The sequence below is a fragment of the Anolis carolinensis genome, chromosome 1, assembly GCF_035594765.1.
Source record: "Anolis carolinensis isolate JA03-04 chromosome 1, rAnoCar3.1.pri, whole genome shotgun sequence".
Lineage (NCBI taxonomy): Eukaryota > Metazoa > Chordata > Lepidosauria > Squamata > Dactyloidae > Anolis > Anolis carolinensis.
In genome coordinates, this window is record NC_085841.1 from 157,076,923 (window position 1) to 157,099,591 (window position 22,669).

General features: G+C 40.9%; 1 protein-coding gene across 1 annotated transcript; it reads left to right on the top strand.

Annotated features, from left to right (window-relative positions):
• Positions 1-316: 316 nt before the first annotated feature.
• LOC100554603 (meprin A subunit alpha) lies at positions 317-22,182 on the top strand. The gene is made up of 9 exons (XM_062957102.1): positions 317-545; positions 2,819-2,994; positions 4,180-4,401; positions 4,636-4,782; positions 8,026-8,241; positions 8,785-9,258; positions 10,951-11,124; positions 14,651-14,843; positions 18,709-22,182. Exons 1-8 carry the CDS (start codon positions 415-417, stop codon positions 14,803-14,805), a joined length of 1,695 nt encoding a protein of 564 aa, XP_062813172.1. The 5' UTR covers positions 317-414; the 3' UTR covers positions 14,806-14,843; positions 18,709-22,182.
• The last annotated feature ends 487 nt before the right edge of the window (positions 22,183-22,669 follow it).

Sequence of the window (22,669 nt, forward strand, 5' to 3'; positions counted from 1 at the left end):
ACAGAAATCCCTAACTACAGAGACAGAGGCTGGGATCTTGAAATAAAAATCACCCCCTGTAATCCTTTCCCTCATATAAAGGTGATATATTTTTAATCTAGATTAAAAGATTCAAAAATCCCCTCAGCAGTAGAAACAGCAATTACAATTGGCTTTAACACCATCATCATATTACAATTTGGTGGCAGCGGTGGGAAGAAAAGGATTCCTCCCTCAGGCATCACAACCATCATCGTCATTACAGTATCTACCTATAAGAACATACCTAGATGCTGTAAACTCACCCAGCCATAAATGGCCACTAATGAGAAAGGAGACAGGTGAATTCTCAGTGCAGACCGCAGTTGATGAAGCACAGTTCCAAAGATACAAAGTCTTGCTCAAGCTTGGTGGTAAAATGGCTTTTATAATTGTATGTTGTTTTTAGATCTAAACGCCAAAGGGGTGATTCTTAAAGCATTTGAAGGATTCCATTTAAGATCTTGTGTAAAATTCAAACCATATGCTGGAGAGAAATCATATATAAGATTTCTGAAGCTTAATGGGTAAGTAAACAAATTATGTTATGGAGGAAAAGACAGAAAAGCTGTGCAATGCCTTTTGAATGATAGTGCCTTGCTTAAAGCACTCACACAGGCTCATAAAATGTTAGGATCGCTGTACTCCATTTCTTCCCAGTCTAGACATAATCTTATGTTTTGGTTGACTGGTTACTTCACTGTTTAGGTGGCTCAAAGGGCAACTAACAAGCATAATTGCCTTTAAATAAAAACACAGTCTTGTAGTTAATGTAGTAGTAGTTTTACTCGGTACTGTTATGTGACTATATGGTCTTACAGCATGCAGCATATAATTCAGTTGTTGTTCTTGGTTTTGCTACAATTTGGATTAAATTTCAGTTCAGAGGATTGTTTTCCATTTTATCACAAATAAGCTACTCCTTTGCATAGAAAAAAAGTCTTTTAATGGAAAAAAAAACCAAGTTTGAACAAGGCTCGAACATACTTTTTTCCTGATAAAATACACAAGGATTCTCATAATTTTACCAAAAAGGAGAAAACTTGAGAAGTTCATCTTTGTATATAAGAATGAAGTAAACAAAGATTTTCATCTCTGGTTTCATGCTTACAAAATGAATAATCCTGTGGTAAATTGATGAATCCTATCTTCAGTAAAAATTTCAGTTCACTCTGCAATACTGTTCTATACAGCTATAAAACTACTAGGAGAAGTCATCAGATTATTTTGTATGAATTGCTGTCACTGTTGATAACATACATTTCGTTTCTCCTATTTTCTTTCTCATTGGAACCATATGACACTGTGACTCCTATATCTCACTTTTCAGTAACGCCCATCCATCATGAACTCCTTTCTCTTTTCATATTCATGACATAGGATCACACTCAGTTTTTCCTTTACGTTTACTGAAATTTGCTTTTTAAAAAGTCTAGAATGTGTGACTATGCTTAAATGGGAGCGATCATATTCTTTTAGAGCAGGCATGGCTCTTTCCTTAGACCCTCGTCTGCCTTGGCCTTTGTCTCAGCATGCAGACACTGCAACAAGAGTTGAGGGGCCATGTAGTGGGTGGAAAGGGTGCCACATGGCTGAAAGCCCCACCAGAAGAAGACAAGGCAGCCCAGGGAGGAGTGGGAGGAGCCTGACCAGCAGCCCATCCACCGCCATTCTCAATCTCCATCACAGCAACAGGTGTCCGATCAAGGAGGGCCAAGGCAGAGACACGTGGTTGCTGAAAGCTCTCCTTGTCCTCTCAGCCTGGGGACATGGCAGGCCACTGCATCGCCAGGCTGAGAGGAGGGACGGGGCACAGACATGCGACTGCCAGGGCTCTCCTGAGAGTCGTGGACAGCCACATGTGAACTCCCTCCCCCCGTGTGCCAACCACCTATGCCTTTCATCCGTGTCAACTGCCCCCCGGCATCACCCCTGAACCAACCTCCCCGCCTCCTATCCCCTGCACCAACTGCCCTTGGCCACCTCCCGCCCCTCCCTCCCAGTCCTGCCCAACCCATCTACTCATCCCCACCCCGCAATGCAGCCCCCCACTACAAACAGTTTTCCCATGCCTGTTTTAGAATTTCTGCTGTATCACAAACTCTAGAAGAACATGATCGCTCCCATTTAAGGAACTTGTCACTTCTACTTCATCAATCAGGTCATCACTGTTGCTTTAGGATCAGATCTAAAATAACTGGTCCTCTTCTTGCCTCTTCCACCTTCTGGACCATTAAATTGTTTGCAAAGCAAGTGAGGACTTTGTTGGACCTGATATTCTTGGCAGAGTTTATCATCCAACAAATATCAGGATAGTTAAAATCTCCCATTACTACTGCACCATTTCTTTCTCAATGTATGATCACCTGTTCTAGAAAGACATCATCCAGGACCTCAGTCTGTCTTGGAGGTCTGTAGTAGACCCCACAATGATGTTCCTGTTGTTTCTTTCCCCTCTAAGCCTTAAAGCCAATATTTTGCAATCATGGTTCTTAATATTATTTTTGTAACCATGTTTACTTGTTTGAATTGACTAATTTAAATAATTGTAGGTGTTTTTTATTATAAGCTTGTATGAGTTTTAAATTATATAATTTTTTCACAGTTCTGTATGTTTTCTTACCTTCAAGAATCCCATCCAGTTTACCAGCTGTTAGGATATCTGGGAGTTGAAGGCTAACACATCTGGAGAACCACAGGTTGAGAACCACTGAGTCAAACCATTCCTACAGTACAGAGCAGTAAATTTGCAGTGCATTACTATATATCAAGTATTATTAACTTTATTTATGTTTTTCAGTTGCTGGTCTACAATTGGAGATACAAAAGCTGGCCAAAACCTTTCTATTGGTGCAGGATGTGATCACAAAGCTATTGTAATACATGAAATCCTACATGCTCTAGGATTTCTCCATGAACAAACAAGGACCGACCGTGATGATTACGTCAAAATATGGTGGAATCATGTGCTTCCAAGTCAGTTTTAGTCCAATAGCATATTTCTCTGGTTGACTTTGCTGACATCAAAGGGAAAAAACTGCACTTTGAAAACAGACATATGAATGTTTTCTTTTGGGGGATATATAGTTCCCTGTTTATAACACAGAGGTAATACCATATCCGCGTTCCCTAGGCTCAGGCAGCCTGTATACATGGGATGGCAATTCCATGTCATTCCCACCACCATGTCATAGCTGTCCCCAGCTGTAATACATCACTTGCTTTGTTCTCATGCTTTGACTATCATGAGTGTGGAGAGATGTAGGGGTAAGGGGATAGAAAAGGGCTTCCTCCAACTCTCTTAGCAGGCACTGCTCTGGATGATGTCAGAGCATAAAGGAGCGAATAGGTGGTGTGCCATGGCTGGGGACAGCTGTGATATGGGAGGTGGAGGCTGCCCAGTGGTGCCAAACCATGTTCAGCACAGCTTGGCAGTAGGGACTCCCTCCTGCCTCCAAGGCAGCTGAGGGAGTGTCTGTAAAGATGCCATGCAGGCTCGATCCAGAGTCCAGATCAGTTGTCAGTGTAGAAGGGCCCTGAGACAGTTCATTCTACAGTCAAACAACTAATACAGTGAGGTTCTTTAGGTGACATCTGAACATTAGCAATTTAAATCAGTTTATCCTTCTTGGTTTCTGAAGCAGCAAAGAATAAGCTTGTTTCATGTTCTATACGGTCTCACTTTGGATATTTAAAGATGCCTGATATTGTCTCCCAATCTTTTCTTCTCTAAGCTAAACATATTCATCTCTTTAAGCAGTTCCTCTTGAGGTGTGGTCTTCACACCTTTGAGCACATTCCAGCTTGCTAACATTCTTGAACTGTGGTTGATGAAAACTGGACACAGAAGTCTGGGTGAGGGCTGAGCGAAGCAGAATAGCTGTGCAAAGTAGATCCTACAATAGGATTATTTGCTCATAGCTTGTGGTATCTTTTAAATTTTTATCTCCATAGCATAGTTGTTTGTATAGAAGAACAATTTTTTCCAGATCAGAACTTCTATGAAATCATCTTATGAATCAAAGTTTGCCTTAGAAATGGTCATGATGTTCATTAAATGTTAGCACCTGTCTGCAATCAATTTGTGCTGTAAGAGAGAACTGGAATCCCTTTTCAACCAAGTCTAAGAAGTAGCTATATATTTCTTCTATCATCTTGCAGATCAAGCACACAACTTTAATAAGTATGGAAGAAACTATCTCACTGATTTGAATACTACCTATGATTATGAGTCCATCATGCACTATGGCCCATCTTCATTTACCAAAAATTCAAGTTTAGCAACAATTACTACCAATATACCTGAATTTAATGGCATTATTGGACAACGGTTGGATTTCAGTACTTCTGATATTGAAAGACTCAATCGCATGTACAACTGCAGTAAGTTGATATTTAACTTGAAAACGCAGAACAATATTAATCAATCATTCACTTTTGTACCGATTGGGTGAAATGTGTAATTCACATAGAAGTCCTTCTGAGAAACATATGTCTTAATAAACATGCAAGAGTTGCATTATCTACTGCATGTTGTACTGAAAAAAGATGGGAAAGATATCTCAACTGAATATGCTAACATTCATTTTATATTCTATACTCCCACCTTGTACCTAGCTAGATCTCTCACACTTTTGGACCAATGTGATTTTGAGTCAGCTGATCTGTGTGGTCTGGTGCAAGAACCAAGAGATGATGCTGTCTGGCTTCATAAGAAAAATGAGCCAATGGAACAAAACCACACTCAAAGACAAGAGTGCAAAGGTATACAAAACACACATACTTACCCCAGTTCCCAAGATATTTACTTCTTTTGTGCCTGATAAACAGATCCTAGGTTGCATCTATATAAGTAAGAGGAGATTTGATTTGAATGCCCTGGCTGTGGGTGACTAGGCCGCAGCATGGTTCCCAGGCCCTGGAACAGATTGAACTAAGCTTCATATGAATACTGTTTGTCATGAACACCTTTTGAACCTTAAAATGTTTTTTTAATCTGTTTTCAATGAGGCAGAGTCCATCGGGCACTTTCAGAGAAAGAAGTAGACACACAGACCCCAGTACAGGTTTTATAATAGCTATTATTGATCTCAGAAACAAAAAGGGGAAGCATCTCATATATTCTAACATTCACTCATAATCCATTCATTCTATCATCCATACCCTTATTTTTTCAGATGATCAGATTTCTTGGGAGGAGGTGGCGGGTATTCAGAATGCTGCATTCCTGGAGGTCTGGCACACTTTTCTGAAAGAAAAGGATCTCTTTATATAGAACTTTTTCTGTTGTTGTTCTCTTGATTGTTCTGACAATTTGATATTCAGCTAAGTCTTGCTGAATCTCCATCATTTCTGGAACAGATGACGTTTTTCTTCTTTAACGTAAGATGCCATTGTTTCTGACTTCCTTAACTTAAAGAGTCATCGTCTCTGACCATGTAAACATGTGTTGTTTACATCAAATGTTCTCAAGTCAGTCATGACAGATCAGCAGTTTTCTCCATCAGCACTTTTCATGCTGCAATTAATCCAATCTTCACGGCCTTTGTTTCTACATCATGGCATTGGTGTTCATTTTGGGATGGTATCTTCAGTCTTGCCAGATCTTAATAGGCCCTTAGCCAGACCCCAATCATACAATTTCATTCAATCCACTTATCACAGGTTCCCTATTGCCATTCACTTAGAGCAGTGGTTCTCAAGCTGTGGGCTGCAGCCCAGCAGTGGGCCGCAAGAACTAAAATCTGGTCCGCAAACCTCCTTCTTCTTTATTTATTTTATGTTATTTTATTAATTGTATATCTGTTCCTTTCCACAGAGCTGACCATTGCATTGGATATACCATATCAGTTCTAGAATATTAAATATGGTTTTCTGTGGGCCAGCAGATGGCAATTACTAGGTGGCCTATATTCTATATCAGAAACTAGAGCTGATGTGATCTGTCCAATGCAATTTTCTGAATCAGCACCCCAAATAACCAAACCAAATCTAAAGTTGACCAAAAACTGATTTGTAACCCTTTTGGTACTAATGTTGGAGAGTGGTCCCTGGTCAAAGTCAGCCCTGGTCAAGTGGGCCCTGGTCAAAAAAAAAAAAAAGGTTGGGAACCACTTAGAGTCTGCACCATCATATCAAGAGCTTGGGGTGTCCTGATATGAAATCTACAGGAATCAAAAGAAGTAATGGCTTCCATTTCCATTAAACACACCCATTTCGCTGGTAATTAAATAAAAGTAAAAATATTTATTACTCATACTGGAAAGGGAAGTAACTGGTCCAAGAAAATCCCATTAGAAAAAGTGTCAGAAAAGGAAAGGTGGGAGGGACGAAGGGGGAAAGGATGTATGACAACCATAGACATCAATATAATTATTTTCTCAAAAGGAAAGTTAAACAAGTGTTATACCTGCAGTAGTTTTCAGAAGTCTATGAAATTAACTAGTTCGTTACATTTTTGCTGATAGTTGCCCATAATCCTGTTTCATCTTCTGCCTCCACTCGCCTTACAGCTTCTCCTTTAGTAGCATATCTCTGCTCTCATGGAAGTCAGAGATTGTAGGAATATCTGTCCACTGATTCTGAGGCCTTCCTTTTAAAATGTCTCACTGCAACAGGATATCCCCTACCTCATCAAATGGTGAATTGCCAATGTTAAAACAGAACTAAATAGATACATGAATAGGGCAATTTCATTTTCAAATGTCTTGCAAACTTGCCAGACTCTGTCTATGTCACTGGGCAAGTCTGCAAAAGGCTTTCCAGGAGTTTCATGGAGATAATGACTTGTTACATTTAATAGCATGTTGATGAAGTGCCATGGTTGTCATTGAAGCTTTAGACACCTAAGCCTTGATATAGACAATGTAACCCCCCCCCCCCAAACAATCATCCTTGAGTCCTTAGCACCATTTTGAGATCACGTGATCCACCTGTGTATAGAGACCAATGGCCAACCAGAGTAAAGTTCTCCAGAACAGTTCTCCAAGTACCAAACATGAGATACAAACACTGACAAGTGGAACTTAGTCAGGCATCCAAATATCTCCTTTTTACCTCCTGCTAAATATATGTAAATATATGTAAGAGGGCAGCTTAGCATGCCCCCTTCCCTTCCAGTCCCTTCATTCCCATTTTTGTGGTATCAGACAGACCAACTCTGTTGTTTTCAGAGAATTCTTATTGCTGAAGAAAGATAAACTTGGTCCGTGAACTTTATAACAGGGGGCAAAGTCACATGCTAGACAGCACAAAAATGAGTAGACAGTGAGCCTTGTAGGTAGATAGCATGGTTCTTATCATCTACTGGGAAATACGAGTTGTTAGTCATAAACATGTTCATCATATATTAACTTTGCCTTATATCTTTTTGGTTGGGAAAATATTGTCTCAGCAAATCAAGGTGCAATATAAATCATTATAAAATCTTCACAGTCTTCAACTGCAGTTGCATACTAGTTCCTGAGAATGGTTTGTGGTGCAGCTTTTATCATACCAGCACTCTGTCCACTGTGGTAACAGATGACTCACTGGTACCTCAAGTGACACAGTGCTGTCCTCCTAACCAGCCATCCAGTTCTGCCGGCCCGTTTATGTTGGATAAGTGAGACTCTACTGTGTGTGTGTGTGTGTGTGTGTGTGTGTGTGTGTGTATCTTACTGCAGAAAATTCACTGTAGAGAGAAAATCGGAACCTTCTAATTGCTAGACTGAAGGGAACTTTATCTGTAAAAGTATGGAATCTGATCCAGAATCCTGGGAGTTATGGTTTAACAATTATCTGGAGACTGGTATTTTAGAAGCCTTCATCAAGCTATAACTCTTTCCCTGGGTTTATTTAGAATGGTAATGTAGCCGGTTTTGGTCCAGAGAGTAGCAGATTTTGGAGGTAATATTGTATTGAAATTTGCAGCTCTTTGAAGAAAAAAATTGACAGTGAGGTCCAAGAGACTAAGTACAAAGAATATTGACAGTCTTGTTTCTGTAGCATCTAGCTTCTTCTCCACAGATGCTGGTCATTTCATGTACTTTAATACCAGTTGTGGTAAGCAAGGAGATACGGCAGTCTTAGAATCACGGATTTTGCATCCGACGAGGAATTATCATTGCCTACAGTTCTTCTTCAAAATGACAGGAAGCCCCCAGGACAGGCTTGCTGTCTGGATTAAAAAAGATGATGGCACTGGAAAAATTCGCAGGCTGATTAAAGTTCGAACTTTTCAAGGTAAATTTGAAAAAATTTAAAAGATTTTAGATCATTTAGATCAAGTGAATCACATGTGTGATTTGTTTGCAAAACACATAAACTCACAATGGTTTTGATGGGCACCTATTATTGTAGGGCTGCTTCATATGTTATTTTCTTCCAATAAAACAAACTCCTGTTCGCCAAACAAGGAAAGGATGTTTTTGTTTTTGTTTTTTAAAAAAGGTTCCTCTAGTCCCTTGATAACTTTGGTTACCCTCTTCTGCATTTATTCCAGAAGTGGTTTCACCAAGGTTTTTAAAATTGGGGTGTGCATTCAATTCAATGGTACATTAGATTTAAGTAAATATGGTATTTGAAGGCTGGTTTTAAAAGTGGGTAACAGCCCCCAAATTTGATAAGGTTAGTTTCACACATTACATTTTAGGGCCTGGTGAACCTTTTAAACTTTGACATACTAAAAAGCATTGGAAACTGTCGATTGAGGTTGCTTACACTAAGAAGAATTGTAGATATGCTGACAACTTTCCTAAGTTATAATGCTTATATCTTCTTCCATAGGAGACAATGACCATAACTGGAAAATTGCCCATGTGAATTTCAGGTGTCAAAAAAAATTCAGATTTCTCTTTTATGGGCTAAAAGGCAATCCAGATGACTCAAACGGAGGAATTTTTATCGATGATCTGACCCTGAGTGAAGCTCAATGCCCCAGAGCTGTGTGGCTTATTCGTGGCTTCTCCCGCCTTCTTACAACAGCCTCTTCGGACCTCTCCATAACTAGTCCCCGGTTCTATAGCCAAGAAGGTTATGGTTTTGGCATAACCGTGGCTCCCAGAGGGTCAAGAGATTCTGCCTTTGCTAATTACACACGCATTTCTTTTCACTTGGTCAGTGGCGAAAATGATGGTATTCTTGAGTGGCCAGCTTTGCACAGGCAGGTTACCATCACAGTGCTTGACCAAAATCCCAATGCCAAGAAAAGGATGTCCGCAGAAAGGAGCTTCACAACAGATACAACACAGGTCTTCCCAGGTATGTAGCAGTCCCGGGACAGGAATGATTAGGGAGGTAAGAGAGTAGAGCTTGCTCTGTGCTCCAAAGCAGCTCCAAAGCAGAGTGTTACAGAAGTCTACCTTCACAGTCTTGTTAGATAGCTAAATCCTCATTTCCCAAATTGGTATTAAAGATTCTCCAGAATCTTTGTTGCAGGATTTGCAAGAGAACCTCTTTGGCCATGTTGGACCTGCGATTAAGAAGCTTATGTTAGGGCTCTTTCCAATGTAGTACGATTGATTTTTATCCTTCAGAAGTTTAGGTCCATCTGATGAATATAGAGGGTGTATGCCATGATTTGTTGGGCCATAGATGACCTTTGTGGCATCATAGACATCTTCAAGGTTTTGCATTTCTTGAACCTTTTTTGTCCACCAGATGTTCTTGAGTTCTCTGGTCCTTCTTTGGACCTCAGCTTTTACACTGGTATATATCTTTTTCTTAGCAGTACAGTTGGTGTCTCCCTGCCATATTTGGTAGGCTTTACTTTTCTTGTCGATTAACTGTTTCTTGTCGTTATCATTTTCATCAAACCAGTCTTGTTGTTTCTTAGTTTGGTACCAATGGATTCTTCACAGGCTGTGATGATAGAAGTCTTCAGTTTATTCCAATGTTCCTCAACATTTTTAGGACGTTCTGTGGACAGATGATCCTTGCGTGTTGCTCTTGAAGGGCTTGCTTAGAGGGCTCTTGAAGGGCTTGGGTGTTCATTTTAAACCTTATCTTTCTTTCTTGGAGTCTGCATTTGAGGGAGATCTTAACGGCTTGAATTAACCTGTGGACTGTCCAGAAGTCATCAGCACTTGTCATGGCTCTTGTGAGGAGCACATTGCTTTGACTAGGGATGCTTCCATGATGTCTTAAGCTTTTTTCTGGTAGAAAAGTGTGTTTGTGATGACAAGGTTGTGTTCCACACATTTGGTGAGAAGTAGGATGCCATTCAGGTTGCTGTTTCCAGCCCCATCTTTTCCTGTGGTCCCTGGCCATAGGTTGAAGTCTCGTCCAACTGTTGCATTAAAATCCTCCAAAAGGATGACTTTGTCCTCCTTAGGTATCTTCTATAGGATTGTGTCCAGCTGACAATTTTAAAAATTCCTTGATGTCTCCATCAGTATCTGGTGTTAGTGCATAGGCACTTACGATAGTTACCTGCTGGTTTTTGATAAGATTAATTTGGAGGAATGAGAGTCGTTTGTTAATGCCGATGGGTGCTTCAGTCAGATGCTTCACCAGGTTGTTTCTGAAAGCAAAGCCAACTCCACTCTTGTTCAGGCAGTCCGTTCCAGAAGAAGGTGTAGTCTCCTTTTTTTCCTTCAGCTGTCCCTCTCTTGCTCTCCGGGTCTCTTGAAGCACTGCTTTATCAATTTTAATGCATCTGAACTCCGTTGCAATAATAGCAGTCCTGTGTTTTAGGTATTTGGCCAAAGCAGGCCAGTTTCTTATGGCTGGCCCCATTCTTCTATAATTAGGGTGGCTTGGAACCAAGCTTGGAACCGGCTGGTCTATCACATATAGGGAACCTGAAAGGGTCTTTGGACTAACTCTGGAGGCCCAGGTCTCCCCTCCTCACCATCAGATTATGCAATAGTGATGTAAATAAAATCATGACCAGTTTTAATCCAATTGTGGGCATCTAGCTGACACAATTACATGTTTCTGATCATTTTGCAGACAAAAACAATTCTTCCAGATGGGGGAAACCCTCCCTTCTTGGTAAGTTTGACACTTCATGCAACTGCAGCCGGAATGGAGGCTGGGGATGGAGTAAATTTATCTCACATGCACTGCTAAGGAGAAAGAATTTCCTGAAAAATGGTGATCTTATTATCTTTGCGGAGTTTGAAGGTATGCAAATATCTTTTTAAAATGGACTGGATTATTTTTCAAACTATTTGCTTCATCTCTCCGAAATATGCAAAAATCTGCCAGAAAGTAACTGCACCTCCCCCATTGTTGCTTAGCCAGAAGGATGGGTCTGTACCAGAGAGTTACTCAAACGGCTCTGGTCCAACTTACCTCTCAGAATGTATCTCCCTCTATGGGCTGTCCCGCAGATTAAGATCTTCGAGTGAGGCTCTGCTCTTGGTCCCACCGCTGTCACAGGTGCGGTTGGTGGGGACGAGAGACAGGGCTTTTTTGGTGGTGACGTCGCGGTTGTGGAAGTCCTTGCCAAGGGAGATTAGGGAAGCCCCCTCACTCATGTCCTTTAAGAAGCAGCTGAAGACCTGGATGTGGGACCAAGCTTTTGGCCCATCCTAGGATGTGAGGTGATATGACCTGATGGATTCTATGGATTAATATGAAGTTGAACAAGGACTGGCTCTGACTTTGGCTCAATTTTACTGCCCTTGTTGTAATGGTCACAGGGTTTTTATTGTTTAAATTTGATTTGGATACCGGTTTTTAATTGTGTTTCATGTTTGATTTGACTACATTTGTATCATATGTGGCATCTAATTCTGCCATTGTGTAAGACCGCTCTGGGTCCCCCCCTGGAGGAGAAGAGAGGTATATAAAATAAATAAATAAAATAAATAATACTGTGCAGCTGGCAAGAATGTGGAGCTGGAAAAGGAAGAGAGGAAGTAATCTGGGATGGAGTTTAGTGATCCATCGGGGTACTTTCAGGATCTTGGCTGTTCATTCTCTCTTTTTGTTATGTACATGTGTATGTATGTATGATGTGTCTGCACGGAGGGAATCATAAAGGCATTTCAGAATTTCCTCGTTTTTAATGCAGCTTTTCAAAAATATCATTATCTTAAGCCACATTGATCAGCATATTGTTAGTGTTCATTTCATTTCTTCCAGCCTACCTAAGGTTATGATAACGTGACAAAATTACATGTTCTAAATCATTTTGCAGAAAAAACACAATTTTTCCAGATGGGGAAAGCCCTCTCTTCTTGGCAAATTTGATACTTCATGCAACTGCAGTTGGAGTAGACGTTGGGGATGAAATAAATTTATCTCACATACACAACTAAGGAGACAGAATTACTTAAAAAATGATGATCATGGTTAAGGTTATATACATAGCAAAAGGAAGCACAAGGAAATTGTAGGGTTACTGTGGGTAGGTGATGGCAAAATGCTAACAGGCAACAGAGAAAAAGCAGAAATTCTCAACAGCTTCCCCCCCTCCCCAGTCTTCTCCCAAAAGGATAATAATGCTCAACTTTTGGATAATGAAGTAGATGATGCAGAAGGAGAAATACAGCACAAAATAGGTAAAGAGGCAGCACAGTAAGATTTGACTAATCTAAATGAATTCAGATTTATACAGCCAGACAAAGAGTGTTAAAAGAACTGGCAGAAATCATTTCAGAACCCCTGGCAATTCCTAGAGAACAGGAGGATTTCCTGCAGAGTAGAGGAGGGCAAATGTTTCCACAGTTACCATCTTGTCAGCCTGACATCAATACCAGGAAAGATTCTACAACTGGTCAAGAGGCAATATGTAAGCACTTAGAATGAGTTCATGCTCACAAAAAGTCAACATGGGTTTCTCAAAAACAAGTCACGCCAGACAAACCTTATATCCTTTTTTGATGATGCTACAAGATTGGCAGATGAAGGGAATACTGTGGATGGAACATCTCTTGATTTCAGTAAGACCTTTGTCAAGATGATCCACCATGATATTTCCACAAAGAAGCTAATAAAATGTGGTCTAGACAGTGCTACTCACAGGTGGATTGGGAATTGGTTGACTGGCAAAACCCAAAGGGTGCTTCCCACTGGCTCCTCTTCATCCTGGGGAGAAGTGATCAGTGGGGTGCCACAGAGTTCTGTCCTGGGCTCAGTGCTATTCAACATCTATATCAATAACTTGGACAATGGAATGGAAAGAATGCTTATGAAATTTGCACCACAATTTAAGAAGGATATTCACATGCAGAAACATGTCCAGAGAAGGGTGACCAAAATCATCAAAGTTTGGAAAGATGTTACATTGAAGAAGGGGCAAGCTTGTCTTCTGCTACTCTGCCACCTCATCACTCTGGGCATTTTGGGGTCTTTGTTCCTCTTCACGAACAGGACTTGCCAAGTGCCATCACATTACCCTGCCCCATTGATTTGCTGAAGTGGTGAGGAAGCATTGCAAGACACTTCCTCACCAACAAAGGGGGGTAAGGCATCTTTTATGTTGCTCCAAAGGGACTACCCACATCTGATGGTGGAAAGGGCAATGCGGCAACAAATATTGCCAACCTTTCCCCCATCTGATAGGGGCAGGTGCAGGGCACTAAGGCACCTTGTCCCTATGCCCCCATGTGATGGGGTGCTATGTGCGCCTTCCGTTTCATCAGCGATTGCTGGCGAAACTGAACTAAATAGGAGGGGGGGGGGATCTGTCAGATGGGGTCTCTGGAGACTAGGATACAGAGCAAAGGATTTAAATTGCAAGAAAAGGAATTCCATCTAAATCTCAGGAAGATCTTCCTGACCATATTCAGCAGTGGAGTACATGCAATATACTGCTTCAGATTGTGGTGGAGTCTCCTCTCTAGAGGTTTCTGAACAGCAGCTGGGTGGCCATCTTTTGGAAGTGCTTTGATTGTGTTTTCCTGTATGGGAAGGGGCTAGACTGAATGGTCCTTGTGGTCTCTTTCAACTCTGTGATTCTGTGATCATCATCAACCCACCTTCTGCATAAGAACTGAGGATAGTTAATACACTACTTTAAAACACAAACCAGAAAGTCATGGGAGGCAAAATGGAAAGACTTCATTTACAGAATAAAGGGGAAAGATAAATATAAGGAATTAAACAAGATTATCCTCATGATCGAACAATTGTAAAAAATACAGTAAAATTTGTAAACCTTTCCTGGGGAGGGGAGGGGAGGGGAGGGGAGGGAGGGAGGGAGAAAGAGGGGGAACAATGTAAATATGTGTTACCAATGGAAAATGTTCTGAATGTTGGTATAATTTTATGTAGCACTATTTACAATAATTCTGAAAATAATAATAATAAAAACATTTTAAAACTTTAAAACACAATTTTTTAAAAACACACATTGCAAAGACATTAGATTTACAAATATCTGATCAAATGGAATAGGAAATAATAAAGATAAACAAAACCAGACAGATATAAAATTACAACTATAAAATAAAATGCTTGTTTTGCAAAACAGATACTTACATATATGCTTTTAACTGTCACCTTAAATGCAAAAGCATGGGGAAACCTAACTTTTCAGATAAACCATATTGATTTCTAAGCATTACTGTTTTTATAGTAGCTCTTTGTTAATGCATTCAATAAAATTAAAATGTGAAGTGCAAGCTTTCAGTTAATTTTTTAAATTGAAAATGTTTGTCCCACTTGTTTGGATGATTCCCCTTCTTTCTTTCTGAATAAGATTTAACACATCTCAGGAAGACTGAACATTTTTCTCCCCAAACTTGGCCCATCGGTGAAAACCCTCCTTTGGGAAGGAAGAAGAGGTCAGCCCACCTGAAGGCCTCGCAGATCCACCCAAGAGAACACTGTGATCCAAACCCATGTCAGAATTGAGGCATCTGTTTAAACAACCAAGGAGATGTGAGCTGCAGGTATCCAGCATAGTTTTTGCTTGCCATTCCCTACTCTCATTTGTATGTGATTATAGTGCAATCAACTCACATGCCTATACATTGAGGAATTACTGCAACTACTACTACTAGTAGTAGTATGGCAGTTCCTACCATCTTTGTGTAATAAATATAACTAACGATGATGATGATACAACGGTAATAAGAGCATCATTATTCAGGTAATCCCTTCTCCTTAGTTGTACAGGAGAGGCAAGTAATGACTTGTTGCTGTTGTTGTTGTTGTTTTGGGCATGACACATGCAGAAGATTTTTCAGCAACGTTTAATTATTTCTGTAGGGTCCCCAACATGAACATGGCACTGTGACTGAGGCTCTGCCTTATGTAAAAAAAAAACCTGGAAAATGTTTTGATGGGAATATAGGGAATAATTCTGCTCTTTCCCCTCTTTTGATTTAACATAGACTTTGCTGGTTGACTGAGTGGCTTGGTGGTCTGGCTCCAGTATGGTGCAGCAACATACTTAAGCAGGCCACGGGAACACCGTCAGTCACGTCCATGTATTCCTAGCTCTCACATGAGTAATGCATAGGCTAGTCCTAGCAATCTCAGCAGTCTTTGATGTCTCTATAGTATTGTACTGTATTGTATTATTTTACTAGAAGAGCTATTCTTACAACTGTTGTGCAATAGATGGTTCACCAAGACAGTGGTACATCTTGGTTGAATGAGAGCTTAAGATAGAGTCTCTCTCCAATGCACTCTACATGGGGCTACCTTTGAAGACGGCCTGGAAACTGCAACTAGTGCAAAGGTCGGCAGCCAGGCTTCTAACTGGAGCTAATTATAGGAAGCGGATGATGCCCCTAATAAAGCAGCTCCACTGACTGCCAATAAGTTTTGGGTCCCAATTTAAACTGCAGGTTATCACCTACAAAGCCCTAAACGGTTCCAGTCCTGCCTATCTTCGCAACCGCATCTTCCCCTATGAACTGGTGCGGGCTCTAAGATCTGCCGGGGAGGCCCTCCTCTCGCTCCTTCCATCATCACAGGCATGGTTGGTGGGGACGAGAGAGAGGACCTTCTCGGTGGTGGCCCCCAACTCTGAACCCTCTCCCCAGGGAGATTAGGCTAGCGCCCACTTTGTCTGCCTTCCGCAGGAATCTGAAAACTTGGATGTTCCAGTGTGCATTTGATGATGGTTAGTCCCTGCTTATGAGTGCCCACCCCTATTTACTGATAAGGTTGTGCTCAGCACTTCACCCCTGGCCCTGGCCCTATAGTCTGCTTTTTGCACAAATCCATGCCCAGCCTCTCTAGTCTGATCATGCTCTTGTCCTGGTTACTGGTTGTTGAGTTTGTTATACTTTTAATGATGTTTTTATACCCTGCTATGTTTTTTAAAATTGTTTTAATTTGATTGTTATATGCTATTATGTTTTTAACTGTATTTTTGTTGTCTGTTCTGGGCTTGGTTCTTCTTGTAAGCGTCCCCAAGTACCTTCGGGGAGATGGTGGTAGGATATAAAAATAAAGTAGTAGTAGTAGTAGTAGTAGTAGTTATTGTTATTATTATTACTAGTTGTGCCCGGCCACGCTTTGCTGTGGCTTAATCTATTGGCTGTGTTGATTAGCATGTAATGTGGCCTTGTAGTCTAAAAGTCTGGCCAATTCCTCCCTGGTGCATAGTAGAAAGGGTTGGCTGGATGGTCGTTAGGGACCTTGCCAGATTCTATGATTGTATGTTGATGATGATGATTATGTTGAGAGTTGCTGGACATCTCGCTAGACTGTTTGGACTGTGTCTTGTATGGTAGAAGGGTTTGACTGGTTGGCGCTTTGGGGTGTTTCTAAAGTCATGGATTCTATGGTTCTATATTATTATTATTATTATTATTATTATTATTATTATTATTATTATTATTATTATCACCACCATCATTATCATTATTATGGAGAGGGTGGATGGGCATCTGTCAGGAGTGTATGGATTGTGTTCTCCTGTTTGGTAGAAGGAAGTTGAAGTGGATGTTTCTGAGAGGTCTGTCAAAATGTTAGGATTTTATGATGTTATATTATGAGTGTTATTATTATTTAGAGGGTGGATGTGCTTTGGTTTGGAGTGGTTGGATTGTGTCCTCCATGGCAGAAAGGGGTTGGACTAGATGGTCTTTAGGGGTTTGTGATTCTTTGTTGTGATTGTTATTATTATTATGGTGGAGATGTTGGATGGCCATCTGTGAGGAGTGGTTCGATTCATACGGGCAGGTTTTGGGAGGGCATCCCCTTCTCGGCCCCGCCACATACTTTCCTTCCCTTGGTTAGTGTGGTGAGGTGTGCTTTGTGTCCTGTATTTCAGGGGGAAAGGCAGTGGGCGGCAGTTATGGTGGTGGCGGCGCGACGGTTTTAAAATTCCCTCATGGCGGCCCCGCCCGTTCCCCCTTGCGCGGGAGCTCCATCGCCGCTGTTTCGCACCCTAAGCTGTTTCCTTGGTTGTTACGGGCCCAGCCAGCGACTTTCCTCCCGTTTGTGCGATCTGCCATTTGTGCGATCTGCCGTTTGTGCGATCTGAAAGCTGAAAAGGTAGTGCGCGGTCTCCTCCAGAGTAAGCCTAGAAAAAACCGCCACTTTTGCCATCCTCCTTCCCTCCCGTTGGCACTTGGTGAGGTTCACACGCTTGCAAGGGTGGGCGCTGGTGAGTGGTCCACGCAAGCTCAATTTTTTTTGTGTTTGTGGGGTTGTGTAGGCCATGGTTGTGTATCCAAATGTTGGTTTAGTCATTTAAACCCAGCCACAAGGGCATTGTGTTGTGTTGTTAATTTTCATGGTTCTGGGTGTTATAGTTTCTTTGTTTACTTTAAGGTAAAAATGGTCAAAACCTTTTTATATATATAGATTATTATTATTATTATTATTATTATTATTATTATTATTATTATTATTATTATTATTATTATTATTATGCTTAAAGAGTTCTTGGCAGGGTTGTTGTGTCTTTTCTGGGCTGTATGGCCATGTTCCAGAAGCATTATCTCCTGACATTTCACCTACATCTATGGTAGGCATCCTCAGAGGTTGTGAGTTCTTGGCAGGTTTGTTGAAAAAGTGCAGAGCTGCCAAGGGACTCTCTGGAAAGAAGGAACATGCTAGGGACAGATTTTGATTGATTAAAATTAACCTATTTTTAAAACAAATTATACATATTTAGGGATTGATCTTGAACATAAGCTATATGTGCCTTCAGAAGCATAATCACAACTTATCTACTCCCACGGAATGTTTCCTACTATTCAACTGATTAATGGCAACCCAACATTGAAGCTCTGTTCCTGGGATCTTTTAAAAAAATACTTTTATTAGAATTATATAAAAGTATATAATTCTAATAAAATTATATACTTTTCATTAGAAAAATAATTAAAAGTATAATCATCCTCAGACCTCAAGTGAAAAAAGAAAGCTCTTTTAACGTGAGAATCATTTAAATCAATTTTCATTTACGTTTTCTCAATCTTAATGTTCCCCCCCCCCTCCACTTAATATTGACAGAATGTAGGTGGAAGTTTAGTGCGGGGAGGTATTTTTCATTGTTTTCTTTTTGTACAGTGGCAGATGCATAGATGGTACTATGAATAAATAAAAAATTATAATATCACAAGGAGTTATTGCTGCTGCTGTTGTTGTTGTCACTATTTAAGACCAATCGTGATTAAAAATTGCCCTACCTGCCCTTGAGGAGCAGCAGTAGTTCCAAACTGGCTGGTGGTCCTGTGCTCACTTTTTAATGTTATCTTCAGAAAAGCCTCTTTCGGAGTTATTTTCCATTGCAGATGTAAATTTTCAAAGTTATGGGCGACGCCGCTGACTTTCCTGTTTTCCTTGCAGGTGTGCTACAACCAAAATCTTCCTTTACACAGGGGCGAGATGCCAGGTCACCCTTATAAACTGGAACATCCTTGGCTTGTTGCTTGGTGCAACTGCTGGAACCCTTGTACTCGCTATAATATCCGTCACCATCATCACTACGAGATGAAGACCTTTTCGGAGTGTGGCTTCAGGGTGATTTCAGAAATGTTGTCATTTTTCTTTCATAAGTTGATGCCTCACCTCTTGCTTCCAAGCTGGCTTTATATATATATATATATATAGACTGTACCTAGAATGGGAACAGAGATTGTTGATTTGCATCACTTTGCCATTGACTCTGCTGGCTAGGACTGATGGAAAGTGCAGCCTAGCAATATTTGGAGGACTGTATTATTTCTACTCCTGCTCTATTCACATATCTGGGAAGAGGTTACACTTAAGGCAGTGGGACTTACTTCAAAGGAGACCTCTCTGAAGGCCAGTGTATTTATAGCGTGCAGCTCTTTCCCATGAGGAGGGGTGTTCAGCCAGCCCCTTTTGTACCCTCCTTTCTCCTAGATTCTTTGGCATCTGTTCTTTACAGGTGTTGTCCTTGCAAAGAAATTTAACAGGAAAAAGAAATAACTGATGAGAATGCCTCCCAGCTTGCTGTATAAATTACAGGGTGAGTTGTGTAACTCTGCCTTCAGGATGGGAAAGCACCTGAAATGCTACCCTGCAGCTTCCTCCTGCCCAGCAGCCAGGTGCAAATATGTATTAAATTTGCAACACAATATGCGGTGTTCTGTTTAAAAGTAACTGAGGAATCAGGGAGAAAGAACATTTGCAAGAAGATTGGATTCCTTTCTTAATGGCTTTCTGGTCTTTTAGATATCATCTAAATCAGTGGTTCCCAACCTATGGTCCATGGATCATCAGTGGTCCCCAAGAACTAAAATATGGTCCTCGTCCTCACCGTTACTATACCGTTGCAACAGGAGCGACTCGTCTTGCAAAACCCTCTTATAGTGCTGAGGCATTAGGGACATTGGGAGGGGAGAAGCTGACTACCCACGAAAGGCGCAACAAGCCTCCTGACTTCTGCTTCTCCTCCTCCCCCCCCCCCGCCCCCAAGCGGAGTCATTCCATGTGGCACCTGGAAGCAGGGTGCCTTGGTGTCATTTTTAGGCCTGTTCCTGGGGTTATAAGGCGTGCTGTTTCAGAAAATTGCATTGAATAGACCACATCAGCTCTAGAATATTAAATATGGTGTTCTGTGGGTGAGCAGGTGGCGACTAATGAATGACATATGTTCTTTATCAGAAACTAGAGCGGATGTGGTCTATCTAATGCAATTTTCTGAATCAGCACCCCAAATAACCAAACCGAATCTAAAGTTGACCAAAAACTGATTTGCAACCCTTTTGGCATTAAAGTTGGAGAGTAGTCCCCAGTCAGTGGGGTCCCTGGTCAAAAAAAGGTTGGGAACCACTGATCTAAATAGATTCTCATTTTTGTAAATATAGTCCATCTGCACCTATGCTTCTTCTTGTACACTGCTGGATGTGGTTACTGATGGACATTGCAATGTGGGTAGGCCCTGCAAGACCTTTCAGGCCACTTAGAGATAAGAACTTTGAACTCACCACGCAGGCAGCCCAGTGGGCGCTCTCTAGTGTCCCATCTGAAGCCGTACCTCATGTTCCAGGTACACCTTCAGCCTGGAACAGGATTAAAGGCTCCTGAGCAGTGAGTGAACACCTACTCTTTCCCATTGCCAATTACAGTAACATCTGGGTCTCTTCAGTTTGCTGGTTCTCGCTTGAGGAATAGAACTAGATAAAGCAGCCTTTTTATTACTTTTCTTCCCTTTTCTATCGTTTTGATGGAATCTACAGAGTTCGCTTTACTGACTTCATACTTTCGTCCATTTTTAAGAATTTTTAAGAGCTTTGCTCTTGTTACCATGGAAGAAGGGCTCCATACAATTAATCTATATATAATAGTGGACCTCCTCACCCTGGCAGTTCAATGATTTTTATCATCTTGCATGGTGGCAGTGCAGAAATGTGGAACAATGTGTGATAATAAAATAACCAAGTTCTAAGAATGAAAGAAGGAATGGTCTCCCTCAGTTTTCTGGCTAAAAAGTGCTCTTGTTACTCTATTTACTCATTGATTATAAATAACTATTCTACCACTTCTACTTTTGTAATCTGTTAAATTCAAAAACTGATTAACAGCTTAATGGAGCAAGAAGATGGCTCTATTATCTACTGTCAAAAGGAGTTTCAAGAGTAGTGATTAAATTATTGGATATGATGGTTGAATGTCCACAGGTAAATTTCTATATCTTCCAGCATGACGTCATACACTTGTTCATCTGGAGGGCCTTAAGCATTATTTCCTATCTTAAACCCATTCAAGACTTCAGATTCCAAAATAAATTTCTTCTGGGGAAGGGATTAGCATTCATTTTCAATTGAGGCTACTGAAATCACCTTAGTTTGCAGACCCCTGGATTTGACAAAAACAAGTCTATCTAACACTAAAACCTCTCAGCCACACAAATTTATGTCAGTATTCCCTATACTAAATCAATTGTGTGCTATTAGCTACTTGGGTATTGCCAAATATGACATGCTACCATAATACTGGATTACCCAACAAATTTTTTGTATATACAGTAGAGTCTCACTTATCCAAGCCTCGCTTATCCAAGCCTCTGGATAATCCAAGCCATTTTTGTAGTCAATGTTTTCAATATATCGTGATATTTTCTGCCCCAGGTTTCTAACTGGGGCAGATTACAGGACGCGCTCAACGCCGCTGTTTAAAGAGCTCCACTGGCTGCCATTTATTTTCCGAGCCCAATTCAAGGTGCAGGTTATCACCTACAAAGCCCTTAACGGTTTGGGACCCACCTACCTTCGAGACCGCATTTCCCCCTATGAACCCGCACGACCTCTTCGCTCGTCGGGGGAGGCCCTCCTCTCGCTTCCACCAACTTCGCAGTTGCGGTTGGTGGGGACGAGGGAGAGGGCCTTCTCCGCCGTGGCCCCCCGGCTGTGGAACTCGCTCCCCAGGGAGATTAGGCAGGCCCCTACCCTACTCTCATTCAGGAAGAGCCTGAAAACTTGGCTATTCCAGAAGGCCTTCGTTGACTGATCCTTGTGGGATCATGTTATTTACCTATTAAGCAGTAGACCCTCTGGATTGTTTTTAGGATTCATTCAGCACTTTAAGTATTACACCTGCTGCATAATTATCCCTCCCTGATAACTTGATATTACTTTGCACCTTGGCCTGGATCTTTTGACCCAAATCGGGATCTTAATATTATTGTGTATATTGACTTTTATGACTGTTTTTAATCATGTTGAAGTTTTACTGCTCGGTTTAATGTTTTATCTGATTTGTGCTGTCGTGTCTGGGCATGGCCCCATGTAAGCCGCCCCGAGTCCCTCCGGGGAGATGGGGCGGGATATAAGAATAAAATTATTATTATTATTATTATTATTTTGGTGCTAAATTTGTAAATACAGAAATTACAACATAACATTACTGTGTATTGAACTACCTTTTCTGTCAAATTTGTTGTATAACATGATGTTTTGGTGCTTAATTTGTAAAATCATAACCTAATTTGATGTTTAATAGGCTTTTCCTTAATCTCTCCTTATTATCCAAGATATTCGCTTATCCAAGCTTCTGCCGGCCCGTTTAGCTTGGATAAGTGAGACTCTACTGTATATATTTTAATTTTTACATGTTCAATAGAATATTCTCCTTCAGATAATTCTGTATGGGTGTGTGTTACGGACATCAATATGACTTAGACATACTACTGCCAGGGCCACAAGATCTCTTGTGTGTTTTCAGGACATGTATGAATTTGTGCATGTGCTTTGAGGGCCATACCTGGTGACACCATATCCTACCACATTTATAGAAATCTTTGGTATAAAACAGTGGCACCCAACCTGAAGTCCGTAGACCA

Coding starts and splice junctions, on each gene's coding strand:
- LOC100554603 (XM_062957102.1), top strand. CDS start 415: ATGTTGTTTTTAGATCTAAACGCCAAAGGGGTGATTCTTAAAGCATTT. Junction 2,995..4,179: donor GTGGAATCATGTGCTTCCAA/GTCAGTTTTAGT, acceptor ATCATCTTGCAG/ATCAAGCACACAACTTTAAT. Junction 4,783..8,025: donor TCAAAGACAAGAGTGCAAAG/GTATACAAAACA, acceptor TCTTCTCCACAG/ATGCTGGTCATTTCATGTAC.